General features: G+C 43.9%; 1 protein-coding gene across 10 annotated transcripts in view; it reads left to right on the forward strand.

Moving 5' to 3' along the window:
• Positions 1-20469, forward strand: part of SIPA1L2 (signal induced proliferation associated 1 like 2) — a 231930-nt gene that overhangs the window by 129339 nt on the left and 82122 nt on the right. For all 10 annotated transcript variants that reach the window (XM_043925427.1, XM_043925426.1, XM_043925431.1 and 7 more), the window contains 3 exons: positions 12089-12222; positions 13959-14147; positions 17281-17455. In XM_043925427.1, coding sequence (XP_043781362.1) covers positions 12089-12222; positions 13959-14147; positions 17281-17455 — 498 coding nt within the window. The remainder of the gene's footprint in view (positions 1-12088; positions 12223-13958; positions 14148-17280; positions 17456-20469) is intronic.

Here is a 20469-nt window from a genome sequence, read left to right on the forward strand (position 1 = left end):
GGTGGCCAAACTATTGGAGCTTCAGCTTCAGCATCAGTTCTTCCAATGAATATTCAGGGTTGATCTCCTTTAGGATTGACTGGTTTGAGCTCCTTGCAGTCCAAGGGACCCTCAAGAGTCTTCTGCAGTACCACAATTTGAAAGCATCAATTCTTGGGTGCTCAGCCTTTTATATAGTCCAATTCTCACATCTATACATGGAAAAACCGTGGCTTTGATTGTACGGTCCTTTGTCACCAAAGTGATTTCTTCACTTTTCAATATGCTTTTTTGGTTTATAATTTTTAAATGACATATAAATGTCCCATGATCATTGTGGGAAAATAGGAAGGGGTAGAGAAGCAAAAGAAAAAGAAAGAAAACTACTCCAGTCCATGAGAGAGGATCCCCAGGAACAGTTCCTCTTTATCCTGCTAGGCTTTTTCTTTTGCAAATAAACGTATGTAAATATAACCCTCTCCACTGGGGCTGTGGAGCTTGCCTTGGGTGCCAGTGCTTCCTTCGTGGACACTTTTGTCACTGTGTACAGAGCTGCATTAGCACGCTCAGAGTCATGGTCAGTGATCATTATCCCCCGTGGGTGTGTGGGGAGATGCCAGGTGTTTGCCAGCCATGCCCTGGGCAGAAGAGTTAATGACTGTATTTGCTTTATGTTAAACAAAAAAGACCTATGAACTTGACAGGAGCACAGAAATAGACATTTATGTCTTACATCTATAAAACTACTCATGTAAAATATATTGATGAATATTCATTTTAATAACATCTTTACTTGGAAAGCAAGTTATTATAAAAATGTTTACATTTATAAAATTTGGAAAATTATAAAAATTTAAGTCATAGCCTTCCCCTTGTCCACTTAAATGTGGGCTGTGCTTACTCATGTGCAAAGGACAGAGTGTGGGAAGAGGGGACCGGTCTGGCAAACACTTGCCCAGCAGGTGATCCAGGTCAGCATCAACAGCAGTAAACCGTGTGGGTGGTTTATACCCTTGATGTGATAGGAGTGGCATTTCTGTGATCTTCCTCTCCAAACACATAACCTCAGTCAGGTTAGGGAAAAACATTAAACAGATCCCAACTGAGGTACATTGTAGAAAAATCCTTGCCCAGTACTTCTCAAAACTGCCATGGTCATCAAAAAAGGGAAGCCTGAGAAACTGTTACTCTGGAGGAGCCTAAAGAGACAGGATGACAATGTCATGTGGTGTCCTAGGTAGGATCCTCAAACAGGAAAAGGACATGGGTAAACAGTAAGAAAATCTGAGCAAACTGTGGACTTCAGTTAATAATGATACATCATTGTTGGTTCATTAATTGAACAAATAAACCAAAGTATGGTGAGATGACAACAGCTTGAAAGCTGGGGGAGGGGTATAAGAGAACTCTCCTATCTTTGCAACTTTTCTGTAAATCAAAAAATTTTTAAATTGTTACCTAATTTTAAAAAAAGTTTATAAATTCTCATGATATATTTACAATCAGAATGTTTAAAATAAGAAAGAAAAAACATATAATGGTTCTTGAGTAGCAACCCTACAGGTTTTTGTTACTTTATCCAACTACCATAGGATTCTGCAAACTGCTGACTCCACTGTTTCAAATAGAGTGAAGACTAACAAGAAGCCAGTTTTGTACAGCCCTTCCTGTACATACTTGCCATGAGTGTCCTTCTCAAACTTGAGAGGCAGGAGGATTTCCTGTTTCTGCTGTCTGTATTGAAATGCACAAGACGTCCCCTTTAAATCTCCCCCCCCCCACCCGCCCTGTGATCTTCAGGTTTAGGTGAGGGACTGTTTGGGATGTCCTTGGTTCTGTAGCCCCCACATCTTCACTGAATTCTCTGAAGGAGGCTTTTGTGCCCTACTCATTTCTTCTTGTGATTTTTGGTGACAAGTACAATGAAAGAAATATGTATCTTGTAGAAGTCCTTCGTGAGGAACCGAGTGGGTTTTACAGGGCAGACTCTGTAGTGAATATGAAAGAGTCTTAGTTTCCCGCATTTTCTCCCCTCTTCCTGGTTCTTAGGGGTCCTAGTGTTTATAGTTCCATCATGTGCTCCTGAATATGACAGAGAACTTCTTCGATTTCCCCTTCCCATCTTAGATTTACAAGAGTTCTTAGGTGTAGGCAGATTGGAATTCTTTTCAAAAAGGTTGGAACTTTCCAGAAAATAGTGTTTAGCTGTTTCCAAGTGGACCAGGTATCCAACAAAAGCTGTATCCATACAACAATGTAGGGTATTTCCTGGCTTTTCCAGGGTCCATTTCTGCCCATTTGTGGAGTCCAAGCTCATACAGCTTACCACACAACAGGCTAACAAATCAAGACAAGTTGTTAGGGCAAGGAATAGTGACTTTGTGCAGAAAACCAGCAGGCTGAGAAGACGGATTAGTGTCCTAAAGATCCATCTTAAGTAGAGTAGGAATGCAGGGTGTTTTAATACTAAAAGGCGAGGGAGGGGTGTTTGGCTGTTGTCAACTTCTTGCTGGGAATCCTTTGTCCTTGCGCCTGTCCAGGTTTCTCAGGTTGTGACATCCTGTAACCCTCCAACAAGATAAATGTTATTCTCTCTATTCTCTGAATGAATGGGGAAGTGTTATATCCTTAAATGTCAGAGCCTTGAGCTTGGGCTGTCCTGTATATGTCCGGCTATAGGCCACATTCTTAACTTGTAGCAAAAGCAATAGGATACAAAGGTTAAAGTAAAAGAAACAGTACACTATGAAATCAGATTCTCTCACCTGTTACACCTTAAGATACCAGCTCTTCAGCTTTGAAGGCCCTTCCTATGTCTGGCCCAGCCCTGGCCAGTGGATCTGTCATACCTCCAGCTGATCTTTCCAGGGTCCCTTTTCTATAAAAATCTTTAAGTTCACTTATTTTTAAAACTACTCTTACCCTGATCTGTGAAAATTTACCCTTTTGTCTAATGGTAATCTTTGTCATTGATGTTTTAACTGAAGAGTCATACTTGTTTTGTACATCTGCTGAATGAGCACATAGAAAGGATTCTGCTAGAATATGTGTGACTGCTAACTCGCCCCCCTTGATATCGGCTGATGATTTTATGGCAGTGGGATTGTCTTTTTGCCAGTGGGCAGAGGCGTCTGTCCACTCTCATAGTTGGGGGCCTAGTGGGCAAAGTGCTGTATCTTTTTTTAAAAGACTTTTTACTTTGTGTTGGGGTTTAGCCGATTAGCAGTGTTGTGATAGTGTCAGGGGAGCAGCAAAGGGATTTAGGCATGGATACACATGTGTCCACTCTCCCCGAAACTCCCCTCCCATCTAGGCTGCGAGATGGCCTATCTTGATGGAAAGAGCATAGACTGAAATCAGGCTCTTGGGTTTATATCCCAACTCAGTTTGGGGCAAATTCTTGAACTTCATTGTACCTACAAAATGAGATCATTTAAAAAAAAAAAAATCTCCTGTAAAGAAAGGACTTAGAACAGCGTCTGTTACATTCTGTGCATCGTCGTCTCCCCAAGAGTTCTTAAATAAATGTATGAGCCTTTCCTCTAAAAAGGAACTATTATCCCCACCTCTGGTACAGCGGTTAAAGGGCAGTATTTTATTTTAATTGCTAAAAGATGAGAAAAAAGTAGAGAGAACCAGATGGGAGAGTGGGCCCCAGGGAAAGGTATCTGGTGAAGTCTGCCACTCCATTCCAAACACATTCACTTAAGTTTCGCTAATGTGGCAGTTGTGGGCATGAGGATAATTTTACATATGAAATGAACCCCATGCCTGAGTGATGCATGGCTGCATTTGCTTTGAATTTCATGCCTGGTGGCTTCTTTTTTTCCCCCTCCTCTTGTTTTATACAGTCACTGAGGAGAATTAATAGGGACTTGAACACTGTTATATTCATATGGGTGAACTGAGCACCAGCTAACAATACTACTATTCTAAGATGCAGATTCCTCCTTGTGGACAGAATCAGCTCAGTTCTTAGCTTCAGCGCCTGGCCAGTGCTCCCACAAACAGAGTTCCCATTGACGTCCAGAGGGGCTCTTAGCAGGAAGGAATCACCAGCTACAGTCGAGATTTAGCCTGTGTTGTTACGGTCATATGGGTTCCATGTGGCAGATGGGGTGGGGTTGGGCAGGGCATGGCTGGAGAAACATACATACTGTGCTGGGGAGGTCACAGTTCCTACTCACTGCAGCATCTTAGAACTGTGTGCTGGTTCATCCTATCCATCCTTTGGCCTCAGGAGTGTTCTCAGCCAGCCACTGAGGAGTAACACTCTCATATTTCTCTTGGATGAGGTATTAATACTTTAATATTTCTGTATAGCTTGACCAAGATGGCAGTTAACTGGGAAAACTTCTTTGCATTTTGCTACTGGTTTAACAAGGAAGAATAAATCTGCCCCGGTGTTAGATTTGTTTCTTTTACTTTAACCTTTGTATCCTATTGCTTTTGCTACAAATTAAGAATGTTACCTAAAGCCTGAAATATACAGGAGAGCCCATTCTCCAGGTGCTAATCTTTAAGGGTATAATACTTTCTTATTCCTATGGAGATAAAAAGTTGCAGAAGAGAGAATAGCATTTGTCTTGCTGGAAGTCTATAGGAACATCATGATCTGACCTATGTGGACAGCTGTTAAGAACAAGGGATTCTGAACCCGGAGAAGTTTACAACTAACCACACCTCTCCCTCACCTTGCATTTAAAAGTGCTTTTCTAAACCCCTTTGGGGGAGTTTAGGACTTTTGAGCACAAGCCTCCCGTCTCCTTATGGCACTGCAGTGAACCTCTATTCCAAACTCAGAGTTTTGGTTTGTTTGACCTCACTGTGCATAGGTCACATGAACTTATTTGTGGTAACACTGGTACAGTAAAGTTGGAAATTAGGATCTTTGGAACATTAGGTCTCAGAGCACCTAGGAGCTTATTAAAACCCACCTACCCTGTATTTGTTTAGATCCAAAATTTATTTCATTCTTTGCCCCACTGAAAAAATGAAAGGAAAGCTGGACAACTACTCCCCTCAGCAATGGCTGGCTCTCTCAGCTTTTATGCAGAAACCTTTTCTTGCTTTGTAGTATTTTCTTTCTCCTTCCCATTCTCAAAGCAGATGATGCTAAAATTTATACCTTATCAAAGGAATCCATTGGTAGCTACCTTACTTCCCAAGTGACACTTTTTATTCAAGGCTTTCTTAAAATTGTGTCTCCTAAGATACCATCCTTACATTCAGGAGAGGTTTGCTGTCTCATCTTTAAGTTGTGTTCATTTTACTGTGTATGAGTTGAATTTTGCAATGTAAATCTTTACAGTAATGTCATCACCCTTGAGTGCCTTATTTTTTTTAACTTTTTATTTTGTATTGAAGTATAGCCAGTTAACAACATTGTGGCAGTTTCAGGTGGGCAAAAAGGAACTCAGCCGTACATATACATGCATTCTTTCTCCCCCAAACTCCCCTCCATCCAGGCTGCCACAGAACACTGGGCAGAGTTCCCTCTGCTACGCAGCAGGCGCTTGCTGGTTATCCAGTTAACTGTAGCAGCGCGTACAAGTCCATCCCAAACTCCCCAACTAGCCCTGCTCCCCATCTTCCCGCTGGCAACCAGAAGTTTGTGCACACTTGCGTTGCTCGACGTGAAGGAGCTCTAAAGCCAGACTGCCTAGGTTTGCATCCTGACTCAGTCACACGGACTTCCGACTTTGAGCGTGTCGTTGACCTCTCAGCTTCAGTATCACTTTCTGTGAAATGGGAATACCTGCTCATAGGTATGGAGCTGAATGAGTTAATTCATGTAAGGTATCCTTAATACTGTTATTTTCACTGTAATACACTGGATTTTTTAAGCTTCACTGATGCTTTGGTTAAATTTTGGTCGAAAGAGCCTCATATAACCAAAAAGCATCATTTTCCTCATCAAATTTGATCATTTAATCCATGAAACATTAGCAGGGAGTTTGAGGTTCCTCGAGGTTCTCTAATGACTCTTAATGTTATTATCTGCAAAAGCAGGTCCTATTGTTTTCTTCATTCATTCATTTATGAATTTGTCATTCCTTATTCATGTCTGTATAACTCCTGGAACAGAGGAGGTGATTAAACAGTGGTTTGGAGGGGAAGATGACAGAAGACACATCATAGGTAGGAGTTTAGGCAGCAGTCACCTGCAGACACGGGTTTAACCCAGGTAGGCAGTGAGCTGACAGTGAAATCATCAGCTGACTACTGGAAGAACACAGAACCATTAAAGGAAAGCTTTGCTGTGTGTACTGACCAGTGCAGGGGGAAGGGGCCCGACCCAGTCACTGGTGGTTCTGGTGGACTTGCTGATGGCATCGTGACCAGGGTGAGAGACCTCGTGAGGCAGAAGCACAGGGCTTCTCTTCCATGCTGGGCTCGGCAGCCTGGAGCATTGGGATCCTCACCTCTTCAGTCCATGAGATGAACCCAGTACATCTACCATCCGAGATTTCACAGTGCCTGGAAACAGCCTTTGGACTAAGGTTCCACATGACCCTTAAGAAAAAAAAAAAACTTCCAAATTAGAATTTTTTCTTTTCTTTACTGAACAAAGTGCACCAAAGAGACGTGCTGAATCTCATTTCCTACACTGAAATCTTGTTAATCGGTTTTTTTTTTAAATCTGGCCTTGTATTTGTATGATATGTGGATTTTCATTCAGTTTTCCCACAGTCTTTTCACAGCTTCTGTTCTGCGAAGGAAGGATTTTATTTGATTCTCTCCTGAAGCAATTTTATGGAAATCAGGTGCTTGGGATGAAGATGGGCCCCTTGGGTTAGGGGCTCATTGTCCCGTCCCGCAGAGGGCAGGGCTCTTGTGATGCACATGAACAGGCTGAGCTGTCCTGAAAGGGCCTGGGTGTCATTTGAGAGGGTTACCTCGGCTCCCTCCTGGAGACCAGAGGGAGCACCTTCCCTGCGCTTATCTTCATGATATGTGGAATGCCCTATAGAAAAGCTAGACAGAGTGCTCCAGGGTGCAGCAGAAGATAATGTTATTTCCTTAGAAAGGCATTCAGGTAACCTTCTGTATTCCTTGGTGAAACTGAAAGCAAGGAGAGAATCCTTAGAAGATGCTGCAGGGACTCGGGACTGGTGAGTCCAAAGGTGTGGTGGTTGTACGCAGCCGAGAAGTCGCCTCAGCTTGCATTCAGAAGTGTGTGTCTGCACTGCTGTGTTCAGAATGGATAACCAGCACGTGTAAGCGTAGCACAGGGAACCCTCCTCAGCGTCATGTGCCAGCCTGGCTGGGGTGGGGGCTTGGGGGAGGATGGCTTTATGTGTATGTATGGCTGAGACTCTTTGCTGCTCACCTGCAACAACCACAGCATTGATCATTGTCTATACCCCGACACAAAATAAACAGTTTGAAGTTTGGGAAGAAAAAGATAGTGCATGTCTGTGAGAGATGGAGAAAGGAGTCAAAAGCAAGTGTGGGGCATGGCTTGGGAGGATAGACACAAAGGAAGAAAATGTGTTTCGCACTAATTGGCCATCTTTGGTGGAAAGGGTAATATACACATTTAAAAAAATTAATTCCTGATAGAAATTACTCAGTAAAATATTATATATGTCACTGCTTTCTTTAAAAGACTATCCTGAATGTAATGGAACCTCGGATTACAGATTAACTTTTGAGATTAAAAGTATGAATCTCCTTCAGTTTGACTCTTAAGCTGTGTTGGGCTCAAAAATCAAAATGCCCATAATGCTGTCCATTTTATGTTTGCTCTCTTTTTGTTTTTCACTGAGTTTTTTTGTCAGTGGGATTCCTGCCTTCAACTATAGTGCTTTTCTCATGTTATTGATGATACATGTATTATATATATATTTTGGAGTGGGGGGGGGGGCTGCTGAGGTTAAGAACTACCCAAGGTTATTAAGTAGGTATTAAGTAGGAAAGCTCAGATTCAGAAACTGCTTATCAGGCTCATTAGACTTATAGATGCTCATGCTAAGTCACTTCAGTCATGTCCAACTCTGTGTGATCCCATGGACTGTAGCATGCCAGGCTCCTATGTCCACGGAATTCTCCAGGCAAGAATACTGGAGAGAATTATAGATATTTAAGAGTAAGTGAATTTAGGGGTGCTAATTAAACTTGGCCATTTGAACATATATGTTCTCTCTCTTCCTTCCAAACACCACTAAAAAACTGATGGTGAAGGAGTACATAAAGGGCATAAAGCCACAGAGGGACAAACTAAGCAGGTGCCACATAAGGCAAGGTATGCCAGCGTTAATCGATGAGCAGGACGGTTCTGCAGCCTGGAGGATCCCAGCGCTGGAGGGCAGTGTGTGGCGGGGACAGGCCAGCAGAAGATAACCTACTGCACAGAGCAGGTTGGTGGGGTGAGCTGTGGTGGAGCAGTCTGCAGAGAGCTTTGGGCTGCTTCTAAGATGCTGCTTGAGTGAATGCCAGCGGTGACTGCCGCCCCACCCAGGCTCTGGACTTGGGTCACCGCTGCGTCCCATCGCCCAGGCTCCTCCCCAGTCCTGGCCTCCCCCACATCCACCTAAAAATGTTAGAACTAATATGTGAAGTCAGCAAAACTTCAGAATACAAGATTAATATACAGAGATCAGTTGCTTCTCCATAGATTAATAATGAACTACTGAAAGAGAGGGTACAAAAAAAAATCCTGTCTAAAATTTCATCTGAAAGAATAAAATGTTTAAGAGTAAACTTAACTCTGAAAACCATAAAACATTGATGAATGAAGTTGAAGATGATACAATGAAATGGAAAGATATCCTGTATTCTTGGATTGGAAGGATTTTATTAAAATGGTCCTACTATCCAAAGCAGGCTACGCATCCAATGTAGTCTTTATCAGGATACCCATGATGTTTTTTTGTAGAACTAGAACAGATAATTTTAAAATTCCTATGAATCCACAAAAACCCCTAAATTACCAAAACAATCTTGAGGAAAAAGAACAAAGCTGGAGGTATCACCTCCCCAGACATCAGATTATGCTACAAAGTACTAGTAATCAAAACAGCATGGTACTGGCACAAAAACAGACATATGGATCAATGGAACAGAATGGAGAGCTGAGGAATAAGCCCACACATTTATGGTCAAATTATTTATGATAAAAGAGGCAATATACAGTGGAGAAAAGGCAGTCTTATCAATAACTGGTGCTTGGAAGACTGGACAGCTGCATGCAAAAGAGTGAGATGAGAATGTTTTCTCACACCGTCTGCAGAAATAATTCAAAATGGATTAAAGACCTAAATCTTGCAGACCATAACGCTCATTGAAAAGAACATAGTCTTTGACATAAGTCATAGCAGATTTTTTTGAATCTGTCTCCTGAAGCAAAAGAAATGATAGCAAATATAATCAAGTGGACCTAATTAAACTTAAAAGCTTTGGCAAAAGAATCCATTGACAAAACAAAAAGACATTGTACTGTATGTGAGAAAGTATCTGTAAATGATGACAAACAAGGGGTTAATAATGAAAACACATAAACAGCTCATCCAACTCAATATCACAAACCAAACAGCCCCGTCAGAAAATGGGCAGAAGACCTGAACAGACATTCTTTCAGAGAAGAAATACAGATGGGTAATCAGCACGTGAAAAAATGCTAACATCAGTAATTATTAGAGAAATCAAAGTAACAACAATAGATCACCAAACACTAGTCAGAATTGCCATCACCTAAGAGTCCACAAATGGTGTATGTTGGTGAGGATGTGGATTAAAGGGAGCCCTCCCACACTGTTGGTGGGAATGTAAATTGATAACAGCCAGTATGGAGAATAATATAGAGGTTCCTCAAAAAACTAAAAACAGTTGCCCTGTGATCCTGCAGTCCCAGTCCTGGGCATATACCTGGAGAAAACTATAATTAAAAAAGGTGCATGCACCCCAGTGGTCCTAGTAACACTGTTCACCGTAGCCAAGACCTGTAAACAACCGAAGTGTTCATCAGCAGATGAATGGATAAAGAATTGGTACATTCTTTATTACTCAGCCATAAAAAAGAATGAAACCCTGCCGTTTGTAGCAATGTGGCTGTACTTAAAGAATATTATGTTTAGTGAAATAAGTCAGAGAAAGACAAGTAATTACCGGTTGGTATGTAGAATCTAAAAAGTAAAACTGAGTATATATAGCAGAACAGAAACAGATATAGAAAACAAACTAGTGGTGACCAGTGAGAGGAGGAAAAGGTAGAGGGTCAGGGTAGGGGGTGAAGAGATGCAGACTGTTGTATATGAAATAGATAAGCAACAAGGATATATTGTACTGCACAGGGAATTATAGCCATTATGTTATAACTTTTAATAGAATAAAATCTATAAAAAATACTGAATCACTAAGCTGTATGCCTGAAATGAACATAGTATTGTAAATTAGCTGTACTTTTAAAAAAAATGAAGCTGAAAGCATGTGGAATCTTCCTGGACCAGGGATTGAACCTGTGTCCCCTGCATTGGCAGGTGAGTTCTTAACCACTGGACCATCAGGGAAGCCCTTGAATTCCTTTTGATTCATGTCACAGGTTTTATCAAATGCCTACCAAGAAACTGATTTGAGCATTTTTGCAAGTAACTTCTTGAAATATGTTCTTAATACATCAGGCTGTTGATAAATAACTCATTGTTGGTAAATAATTCATTTTTTGCAATGTATTTTTAATTGCACTGGAGTTGTGCATGTTTGTAACAGTTAACCAGACTACTATCAGTACATAATTTAAAAGGATGAGGTATCCATGAAAAACAAAGACTCACTTCCTATTATATAAGCCCAGGACTGAGGCAATAATTCACCTTTTTAGTCCCTAAAATAGGGGACCTGCTGCTTCTAGTCCTGACTGGTTCAAAGGGAAAGTATGTCAGTATTTATCTCATTTGATTGCAAGTAAAAAGTAAATGATCTGTCTTTGAAGATGTAGCCAGTGTTCATTAGTGGCTTTGGATAATGTTTTCCTTGAGTGATACAAGTACTGTTTTTCTTTGTTGAACTTCACCTGTTTTCTACTTTATGAATAACATTCCTTATTCCTTCAGAAATTACTGTGGCAGAAGATGTTAGCATAACCCAAAGCCTTTGGAATACCTATGGCTTTTTTCAAGCTTACAAACATGCGATAGAGCATATTTCTTTTTAACCGAAAACTATACATCAGAAAGATTGGCCCATACCACTAAGGTGACATTGAAAAGGGATAAAAGTGAAAAAGCGGGAGGTTGTTAAAGTGATTTTGCATACAGGGTGAAAAAACCAGTTTTCTAAGTGTGCACCTTGGAGAATGGACTGGGCAGAAGTTCATTAAGGAATAAATGAATAACACCTGGGGCTTTGCATGGAACACTTGCTAAGCATGGATTGTTGGTATGAAGGTTTGCTAAGATTGAGAAGCAGCATGAATAAACATTTGGGTAATTGCACCCTCTGTGTTGGCTGGACCACATCTGAGCATTGTCTGGGTCCTTGCAGAAGACAACACTTAAAAAGTGTGGTTGGAGTGAAGCCTTTATACTTCTTTCAGCGGAGCTCACTTACGCATCCAGAAGGGCTCCTCCCAGAGCACTGAGCTTGCTGTCACTGGCAGCGTTCAGACTGGAATATTTGCTTCTTGATGGGGAAGTTCTTCTGGGTTGTGACCCCACGGCCAAGACCATGTCTGGCACACAAGTGTTCTGTGAGTAAGAGACTAATGATCATCTCTTAGGAAGAATGTGCTTGGAGGTGCCTATGCACTATGTCTCATAGTCACCTACCAGGTGAGCACTCAGCCCAATGCTCTGTGGCATTCTGGAGCACTGCCTGGTGGGATGGGGTGGGAGATGGGAGGGGGGTTCAGGATGGGGCAGACATGTGTGTACCTGTGGCTGATTCGTGTTGGTGTATGGCAGAAACCAACACAATATTGTGAAGCAAGTGTCTCTTCCAATAAAAGAGAAAAGTGCATCTAAGTTGGAGACAAAAAAAATTGATCACGTTTGTGGGAAATCCTGCCACAGAGACACTGGTGCATCTTCTGGACTAGATACACAAGTTGCAAAATCCCCATCCTCTACCCGCTTCCTTTCTTCTCATGCCACCACTTTCTCCATCACAGAGCATCAGAACTACTTTGGAATCGATGAGAACCTCGGCCCTGTGGCAGTCAGCATCCGGAGGGAGAAGGTGGAAGACCCCAAGGAGAAGGAAGGGTCCCAGTTCAACTACCGGGTGGTCTTCAGGACAAGTGAGGTACTGGGCACACATGGTGTCTGTCCTGGGCTGGGCCTCTGAGTCACTGCTTGGGTTGTTTACCATAATGTGTTGCTTTTATTGTCAGTGTTGATCACACCAGTTAAGATGACTGAAAGGGCTTACGCTATTTGGTTCCGAGTGAAGTATTTGAAAACTTGTGATGGATGTGAAGTGGCAGTGATTTTACTGTCACCTTAAAGGACAGAAAGGATAAAATCATCAGAATGCAAGGTTCTTGGGCGTAAGGCAGAGGACAAATCTGAACTATATGATTCATATCAAAACTGAAAACCAACTTTAGAATCAAATGCAGAAAACCAGGAAGCCACCCATGAGGTGGGTGCTGGCTCAGCATGTCTGTGGGCCCAGCATCGCTGTGGACCCACGCTTCCTCCCACCAGCAGCCAACTTACTCCCCCACTGGTCTTGCTTTGAGTGAAACATGCGACTGTCACACAGATGATGCACGTAGATGGGAATGTTGATTTACATAAAGGGCCAGATCTGATTTGCACTTTAGTTTTTATCCTCTTGACCATTGTAATTAGATGGAAATGTGTTGGTCACACAGCCCTGAGTGTATATTTTGGTGACTCCTGGACCTGAGTTCAGACACCCCCTCCAAGGCTTTACCCAAGCCTGGTACTCAGTGTCTACTTGCCCATGCGTTGGTATCCTCATGACCCAGGTTCTGTGCTGTAAGTAGGAGAAAAAAGCCCTCTCTGAAGATGGCGTGTTTTAAGTTATGGACCTGTGCCATCCAGTTCAGTAGGCTGCTAACCACAGGTGGCTATTTAAATGTCAGGGAGCTGAGTAAGAAACACGGTCCCACTGTCACGCCTGTCACGGTCACTGCCCTACAGCCAGTTGGGGCAGGGCAGTTACACAGGCCAGCCAGTGCAGCGGGAGGACAGTCTCATCACTGCAAATAGTCACGTTGGACAGCGTGCCCTGGACGCTGCTGTTACCTCCCCCACCACGGCGCATGGTAGCGAGCGTGGAGGGTAGGGGGTGGGGCGAGATGAGAGCCAGGCCTCTAGGCCTTTCTCAGCACATTAGACCTGGGGTTAGATCTGTTGTGTCCGAATAGTGGCTCCATGCAGTCACAGCTGTTTGAGGACATATCGCAGATAGGGAGGAAGAACCTGGTCTGGACTTCTTGGACCTGAGTCACCTGCCCCTGGGGGTCTCAGAGTGGCCCCGCCCAGCCTCCGGAATTGTCAGCAGTGGGAAGTTAAATAGAAGAATATGAAGAGTAGAAGAGAGAAAAAAATAAGAAAACAAATAAAAAGGAAAAATGCAAAAAGAAACAAAAAGCAAACAGAACAAGAAGAGCAGAAGAAAAGAAGATGATGGACCGTGGGAGAAAGGAGAGGGGAGGACGGAGGAGGTGGCCGAGACTGGCCCGGCCCTGTGGCTCCTGGCCCGTTGGTACTGTTGGCTCTGACTGTGGCGGGTGTGTCTTTATATCTCCCTGGGCAGGCATTGCCTCCTCCTCCTGGCGCCTCGGGCACATCTGGTTATGTCAGCCCCATCCAGCTCCTTCCTGACTTCTGTGTACCTCTGTGTAAAGACTGACTGATGAAGCCTTAATCTGCTTCTTCAGACTGAGAAATGTCATCTCTTGTACTCAGAAAAGAGCCTTCTCTTTCTTCCTCCTTTTTTTTGAGGCAATTGAAACATGATGCTTTAAAGAGTCAAGGTTAACTGAACTGTGCTATTTTGCCCCACAGCTGACAACGCTGAGAGGAGCAATTTTGGAAGATGCCATACCCTCTACCGCCAGGCATGGGACTGCACGTGGGCTCCCGCTCAAAGAAGTTCTGGAATACGTCATTCCTGAGCTCAGCATCCAGTGCCTGAGGCAAGCCTCCAGCTCACCCAAGGTCTCCGAGCAACTGCTCAAGCTCGATGAGCAAGGGGTGTGTATCCTGTATGAGACTGAAGCCCGTGACGCTTGGTGTCCATGGTCCTGAATGTTTCGGAGTTTTCCCATCCATCTTCCTTTTAAGATTATTTATTTTTAATGCCTTAAAGCATTTTCTCTCCAGTTTTTCCCGAATGTGCCTCTATTACTAGTTAAGATGCCTTTATTATTAAGAAATGCACCTCCTGCTGAGTTGTGACTGGCATTGTTTTTTTTGAAGATTTTATTTATTTTTGGCTGTGTTGGGTCTCCGTTGCTACACGGGTTTTCTCTGGCTGTGGCCAGCAGGGACTACTCTCTGGCTGTGGTGTGAGGACTGCTCACTCCAGGAGCAAGGGCTTCAGTAGGTACCGTCTGTGGGCTCGGTGGCTGTGGCTTGCAAGCTCTAGAGCGCAGGCTCAGTAGTTGTGGCTCAAAGGCTTAGTTGCTCTGCAGCATGTGGAATGGTAGTTCCCAGACTAGGGACTGAACCCCTGTACTCTGCATTGGTGGGTGGATTCTTAATCGCTAGACCACCAGGGAAGTCTGTGACTTGCATTATTTTCATCGAGGTCTGGTATGTCCCAGCCAGCAGGAGCAGATGTGATTCATGACTATTAGAGATCACTGGGGTCTTTCCCCAGGGTTTTTGTAGTTGTTGTTTTTAAATTTACTTATTTCATTTGTTTACTTAGCTGTGCCTGGTCTTAGTCGCAGAATATGGGTCTGTGATGTGGCATGTGGGATCTGGCTCCCTGAGCAGGGGTCAAACCCAGGCCCTCTGTGTTGAGAGTATAGAGTCTTAGCCACTGGGCCACGAGGGAAGTCTGTCCCCAGGGTTTAAAGAGCTCACACTGGGCCTTTCCCTGACCTGAGATTTATTGTTGTTTACTGTGTGCAAAGCATCAGGTTTACTGATGGCAGTGAACAGCATGCATCAGGAGAATCAAGAAGCTAAGATCTGGTCCTTCCCCTTGGGGAGATCACTGTGACAGAGAGCACAAAGGCCCTTGCAAGGCAGAATGTGGCCGTGGTGGGTTTGAAGAGGCAGAAATGCAGTATGTTCTGGGAAAAGAGGAAGTAACCTCTGAAGGAGGTGGTGTTGTGACTGGGCCTTTAGATTTGAGTAGAATTCCAACAGGGAGATATGAGTACTTCCATACTGCTGCTGGGAATGGTGCAGCACCCTGGGACAAGCTGCAGATGTGGGACAGCATTTGTTTCGGTACTTGAGTTGATCAGAAAGGTTTATTCCTCAGATCCTGGGTGCATGGAAATTTTTTTTTGTCTTGATGTTACTAAAGACCTAGTAAGTAAATGTTAGTCGCTCAGTCATGTCTGACTCGCTGCCAGGCTCCTCTGTCCATGGGATTCTCCAGGCAAGAATACTGGAGTGGGGAGCCATTCCCTCTCCAGGGGATCTCCCCGACCCAGGGATTGAACCCACATCTCCTGCAATACAGGCAGATTCTTCACTGTCTGAGCCACCACGGAATCAGCACGATTCATAATACAAATAGCTTAAACCCAGCATCTCATGGTGTGATTTGGGTGATTTGGGCTCAGACGGGAACATCAGGCCTGTGTGCTATCCCCCCCTCCCTCCCCCCGAGCCCCAGGAGCCTTGCCTGCAGATGGTGAGCAGGGAATCGATGTCTCTTCGGCTCCTCCCGCCCCGTAGCTCTTAGTCAGGGTACAGCGTGAGTACTGGCGCTTCTGCCTGCTCGGCTCTGAGCTTCCCCAGCATCCCCACCGAGATGCATGACAGGCGGGTCCCTCCCTTTCTTGGACTGTAAGTGTCATAGGTCACTCGGAGGAGACTGCTGTCATCACTTTGCTACTCAAGAGAAATTAGCACCATTTTGCCTTATTTCACTGATACAGTCAGCTCTGAGTTTTGATTAAAGGCTCTGTTTTACAGTTTGGTAATAAAAGTGAACGATGTTATGGACGGATGCCTTTAGGGAATTGGGCAGGGTTGATAATCCGTCAGCCTTCGAGGCTCAGATTGCTGCTAGTAGGATGAAGTGCCCTGCTTTTGTGATTGACGGGTAGTTCCTCTTGAGGGAAAATAAAAAAGCTGTAAAGCTGTAAAGGTCTCCCCTGCCTTAGGAGGAAGTAGTGTGGTACCTTCCATCATGGCATGGATGGACAGAGAGACGGAATTATAGCAGGAACCCTTCAGTTGCTATTAAAGCTCTTTATGGTCTATTGTATATTTAGCAAATGTTTTCAAGATAGTCAAAAATATAGAAATGACTGTAATGGCTCAGCCAGAGTTACTTTTATGGAAATAAGACATTATTCTATCAATATACATGGATCACAATTTTCAGTGGGAGTCTTTCCTCCCCAGACCTTAATTTGATTTGTTTTTTTCATTACAGTCTTTCATATTTCCATGAATGTTCAAATAACGACAACAAAAAAGCATTAAGAACCAGACAGGGAAAACGTCTGAAAATATACAGCTTTTTTCCGTTCTAACTTCGAAGATAATGCTATTTACTATATAGAGGGTATAAGATATTTCCACAGCTCTATTTTTAAATAAATGTTTGAACCTAGCTGTCTGTTTTGGAAACCTGCAAACTCCCATGTAGGCAAGGCCATTCACTGTATTTCTTAGGTTGTCTGACATTTCTCCAGCTGTTATTTTCAGGTCTCTGGGTTTGTTATGATTTTTGTAGGGTTTTGCAGAATGATAGTTGATTACTTTTTTTAGCTTCTGGAAATTGTCCTGGCATGCTTTCCTATGAACAGAATTCTCAGCTCCTATAATTTTAATTTTACTGGAAGTTAGCTTGTGTGATGCTTTTTAATTTTTTAAATTTGCTTTGTGTTTTATATCGGAGCATGGGCTTCCCCGGTGGCTCAGATGGTAAAGAATCTGCCTGCAGTGCGGGAGACCCGGGTTCATTCCGTGGGTTGGGACGATCCCCTGGAGAAGGGAATGGTACCCACTCCAGTATTCTTGCCTGAAAAGTCCCATGGACGGAGGAGCCTGGCGGGCTACAGTTCATGGGGTCACAAAGAGTTGGACATGACTGAGCGACTGACGACATAGTTGATTTACAATACTGTGTTAGTTTCGTGTGTGCTCGTCTGATGCTTTCTGCCCAGTGATTTTCCTTTCTCCCCCATTTCAGCTGAGCTTTCAGCACAAGATCGGGATCCTGTACTGCAAGGCCGGCCAGAGCACCGAAGAGGAGATGTACAACAACGAGACGGCAGGGCCAGCTTTTGAAGAGTTCCTGGATCTGCTGGGCCAGAGAGTGCGGCTGAAAGGGTTTAGTAAATACCGAGCCCAGCTGGACAACAAAAGTAAGCTTCAGACTTGGGCGTCTGCACAGATCTAATTCCCCAAGGGCAGGCACACCGCAGACATCTGAGTGGTCCTGACCCCAGCAGCGGCTGAGCCAGCTCACTGGGGATGGAGTTGCGAGTTCCTCAGATGAGCAGAGGGCTTCCTTGGTGGCTTAGGTGGTAAAGAATCTGCCTGCAGTGCAGGAGACCCGGGTTCGATCCCTGGGTCAGGAAGATCCCCTGGAGAAGGGAGTGGCTACCGACTCTAGTATTCTTGCCTGGAGAATTCCATGGACAGAGGAGCAGGGTGGGCGACAGTCCATGGGGTTGCAAAGAGTCAGACACGACTGAACGACTGAGCACACCCATGCACTCAGATGAGCAACAAAAGCACACTTCTCAAGGGCATTGTGTCCCACATAATCTCAAAAGGTCAATTCTTCTTCCTTTGTAACAAGAGCAGAGATCCCCCAGGATTCTGTGAAGAATCTTTTAGTATGTTCTTTTTTCTTTTCACCTCACCTCTCTGTTCCACTCTGTCCCACTGCAGCTTGACCAAACCTTGCATTCATTTCTGAGTACTCTGAATATTTCCACATCCATGCTTGCAGCCTTATCTTGTTTATAGCCTTTTTCATGGTATTACCTGGGAAGCTGAAGCTCTGATTAAAAAGCTAACACATCCTGTTTTCCAAGGACCTTAGTCAGGTTCTCTCAAGTGGGGCACCTGTGCGTTCCCTCCTATGTGTGAATTTGTCTTGCTCCTTCATTTCGGTAATCCTGTTCTTATGGTCCTCATAAATTCTAAATATTCAACCTTTGTATCTGTGTTGTTACTTAGTTGCTCTCAACACACCTGAAAATAGCAGGTAGGGTAATTTTGTGTATTTGGGAAAATTCTACTTATTGTCAAGCAACGATTTGCTTGCCCTTTTACTGAAGAGTGAGTAAAAGATGCATCTGCAAGGGCATCCATTCCTCTAGGAGGGGTCAGTGGGAACCTGTCCCGGGGCAGCATCAGCCAGGCTTGAAACCAAGGCCCTGTGGCCCCAGGTCTGCTCACCTTGCGACCTTCAGTGATACTTACCTACAACAGAGGGGTGCTGCTCTTCCCGTGTCTAGCTTATCATCAGTTCTGGGGTTTCAATCTTTTCTTTTCTTTTTTAATTAAAAAAAAAAAAGTTTTCCTGGAAGATAACTGCTTTACAGTGTTGTGTTGATTTCTGCCATACAACAGTGTGATCAGCCATAAGTATACGTATGTTGAGCCTCCCTGCCTCTTGAGCCCCCCTCCCATGCCACCTTTCCAGGTCATCACAGAGTACAGGTTGAGCTTCCTGTGCTGTGAACAGCTTCCCTCTAGCTATCTGTTTTACACGTGTGCTCTGCTGCCTCAGTTGTTTCTGACTCGCTTTTGAGTCCATGGACTGTAGCCCGCCAGGCTCCTCTGCCCATGGGATTCTCCAGGCAAGAATACTGGAGTGGGTTGCCACTTCCTCCTCCAGGTGATCTTCCCGACCCAGGGACTGCACCTGAGTTTCCTGCTTGGCAGGCAGATTCTTTACCACACATCACTGTATGTATGTGACAACGCGACTTTACCGATTCCTCCTCTCCTCCTCCCCTCTCCTCCCAACTGTGTCAACAAGTCCATTCTCTACATCTGTGTCGCCGTTCCGTCCCGGCAAGTAGATTCATCAGTACTGTTTTTCTAGATTCCATATATACGTGTTAACATGCAGTATTTGCTTTTCCGTTTTTGAAAGTGACACTTAGAGGATAGATCACAAGATCTGCAGAAAAGTTGACTCACAGACAGGCCCTGTGTGTCTTCCACAGATTTGGCCAAGGTTGGAGCTTGACTATTAAGTTGAATGTGCATTGCTCATGGCTCAGAAATTAAAGGGTAGAAAATAATACGTGATACCTGTTGTGAGTGTCCACTTGTTTTGAGAAAGGTCACTGAGGCCTTTTCTGAATTTTCTTTCTTTTTTCTCTGCCAAACTCCCCTTACCTACAGACTACCATACAACCGCTGGCCGTGCTAGCGTGCTGCCCTTAGGGACGCCTTCCTGAAGAATGAGCACCAACATGGGCTCATTGCTGCCCTGCATGTCTGCTGTCCTTCTGCTGTGGGAGGGATGAGGGGACATTTTAAAAGCCCCTGATGTATACATTCTATAACGCTACAATGTAGATAGTGCAAATACTTTTTTTTTCTATGTACAGAATTGACATCAGCTTTGAGTTTTTATTTAATGCATTATAGATGTCATGCTAATCATGTTAGCTCAAGGAAATAAGAACAAAATTTTGACATGTTGATTCATATTTTTATGACCAAGGCATTCTGTGAGTGACAAAGAAATCATGGCACATCTTCAGTTTAGAGGAACTTTCTAAGAATTGTGTTTCATAGAATGGTCAGATGAAAGTTATGCTTTTTACACAGTGGGCAAGAAAATCTTAAGTTCAGGAGAATTGTGTTTAACTTTTTAACGTTTATTTATGTTTGTCTGTGTTGGGTCTTAGTTGTCGCGTGTGGGGTTGGAATGTGGGCACCTGCCGTTGTAGCCAGTGGCCTTAGCTGCCCAGAGGCATGTGGGATCTGAGTTCTCCAACCAGGGATTGAACCCATGTCCCCTGCATTGGAAGGTGGACCTAACCACTGGACCACCAGGGAAGTCCCCCACTGTTTCAGTTTTAATTCTGCCTGCTGCAGGACCTTGGTGAAATCTGGGCCATATTTTCTTCACAAAGAAAATTCAGAGTGTTGGGGCTAGAGTAGTTGAGATGTCCCTTCCAGCTTTAAAATGAGCCATTTCTCTCTTGGGGTAGGCACAGAAGGGCCATGAGCTGCTAAGTTGCTTTGCTGACCTGTAGAGTACAGACCCCAGGCTGTGGCCTCTTTCTTTGGTTAGGTGCAGAGAATGATAAAACCAAAGACTGCCATAGATGGCCCCGTATCTCTTTTTTAGTAGAAATATTTGCAGCAAACCCCACCAAGCTTGTGAGTTTACCTTTTCCATTGC

The sequence above is a fragment of the Cervus elaphus genome, chromosome 15 (genome assembly GCF_910594005.1).
Source record: "Cervus elaphus chromosome 15, mCerEla1.1, whole genome shotgun sequence".
NCBI lineage: Eukaryota > Metazoa > Chordata > Mammalia > Artiodactyla > Cervidae > Cervus > Cervus elaphus.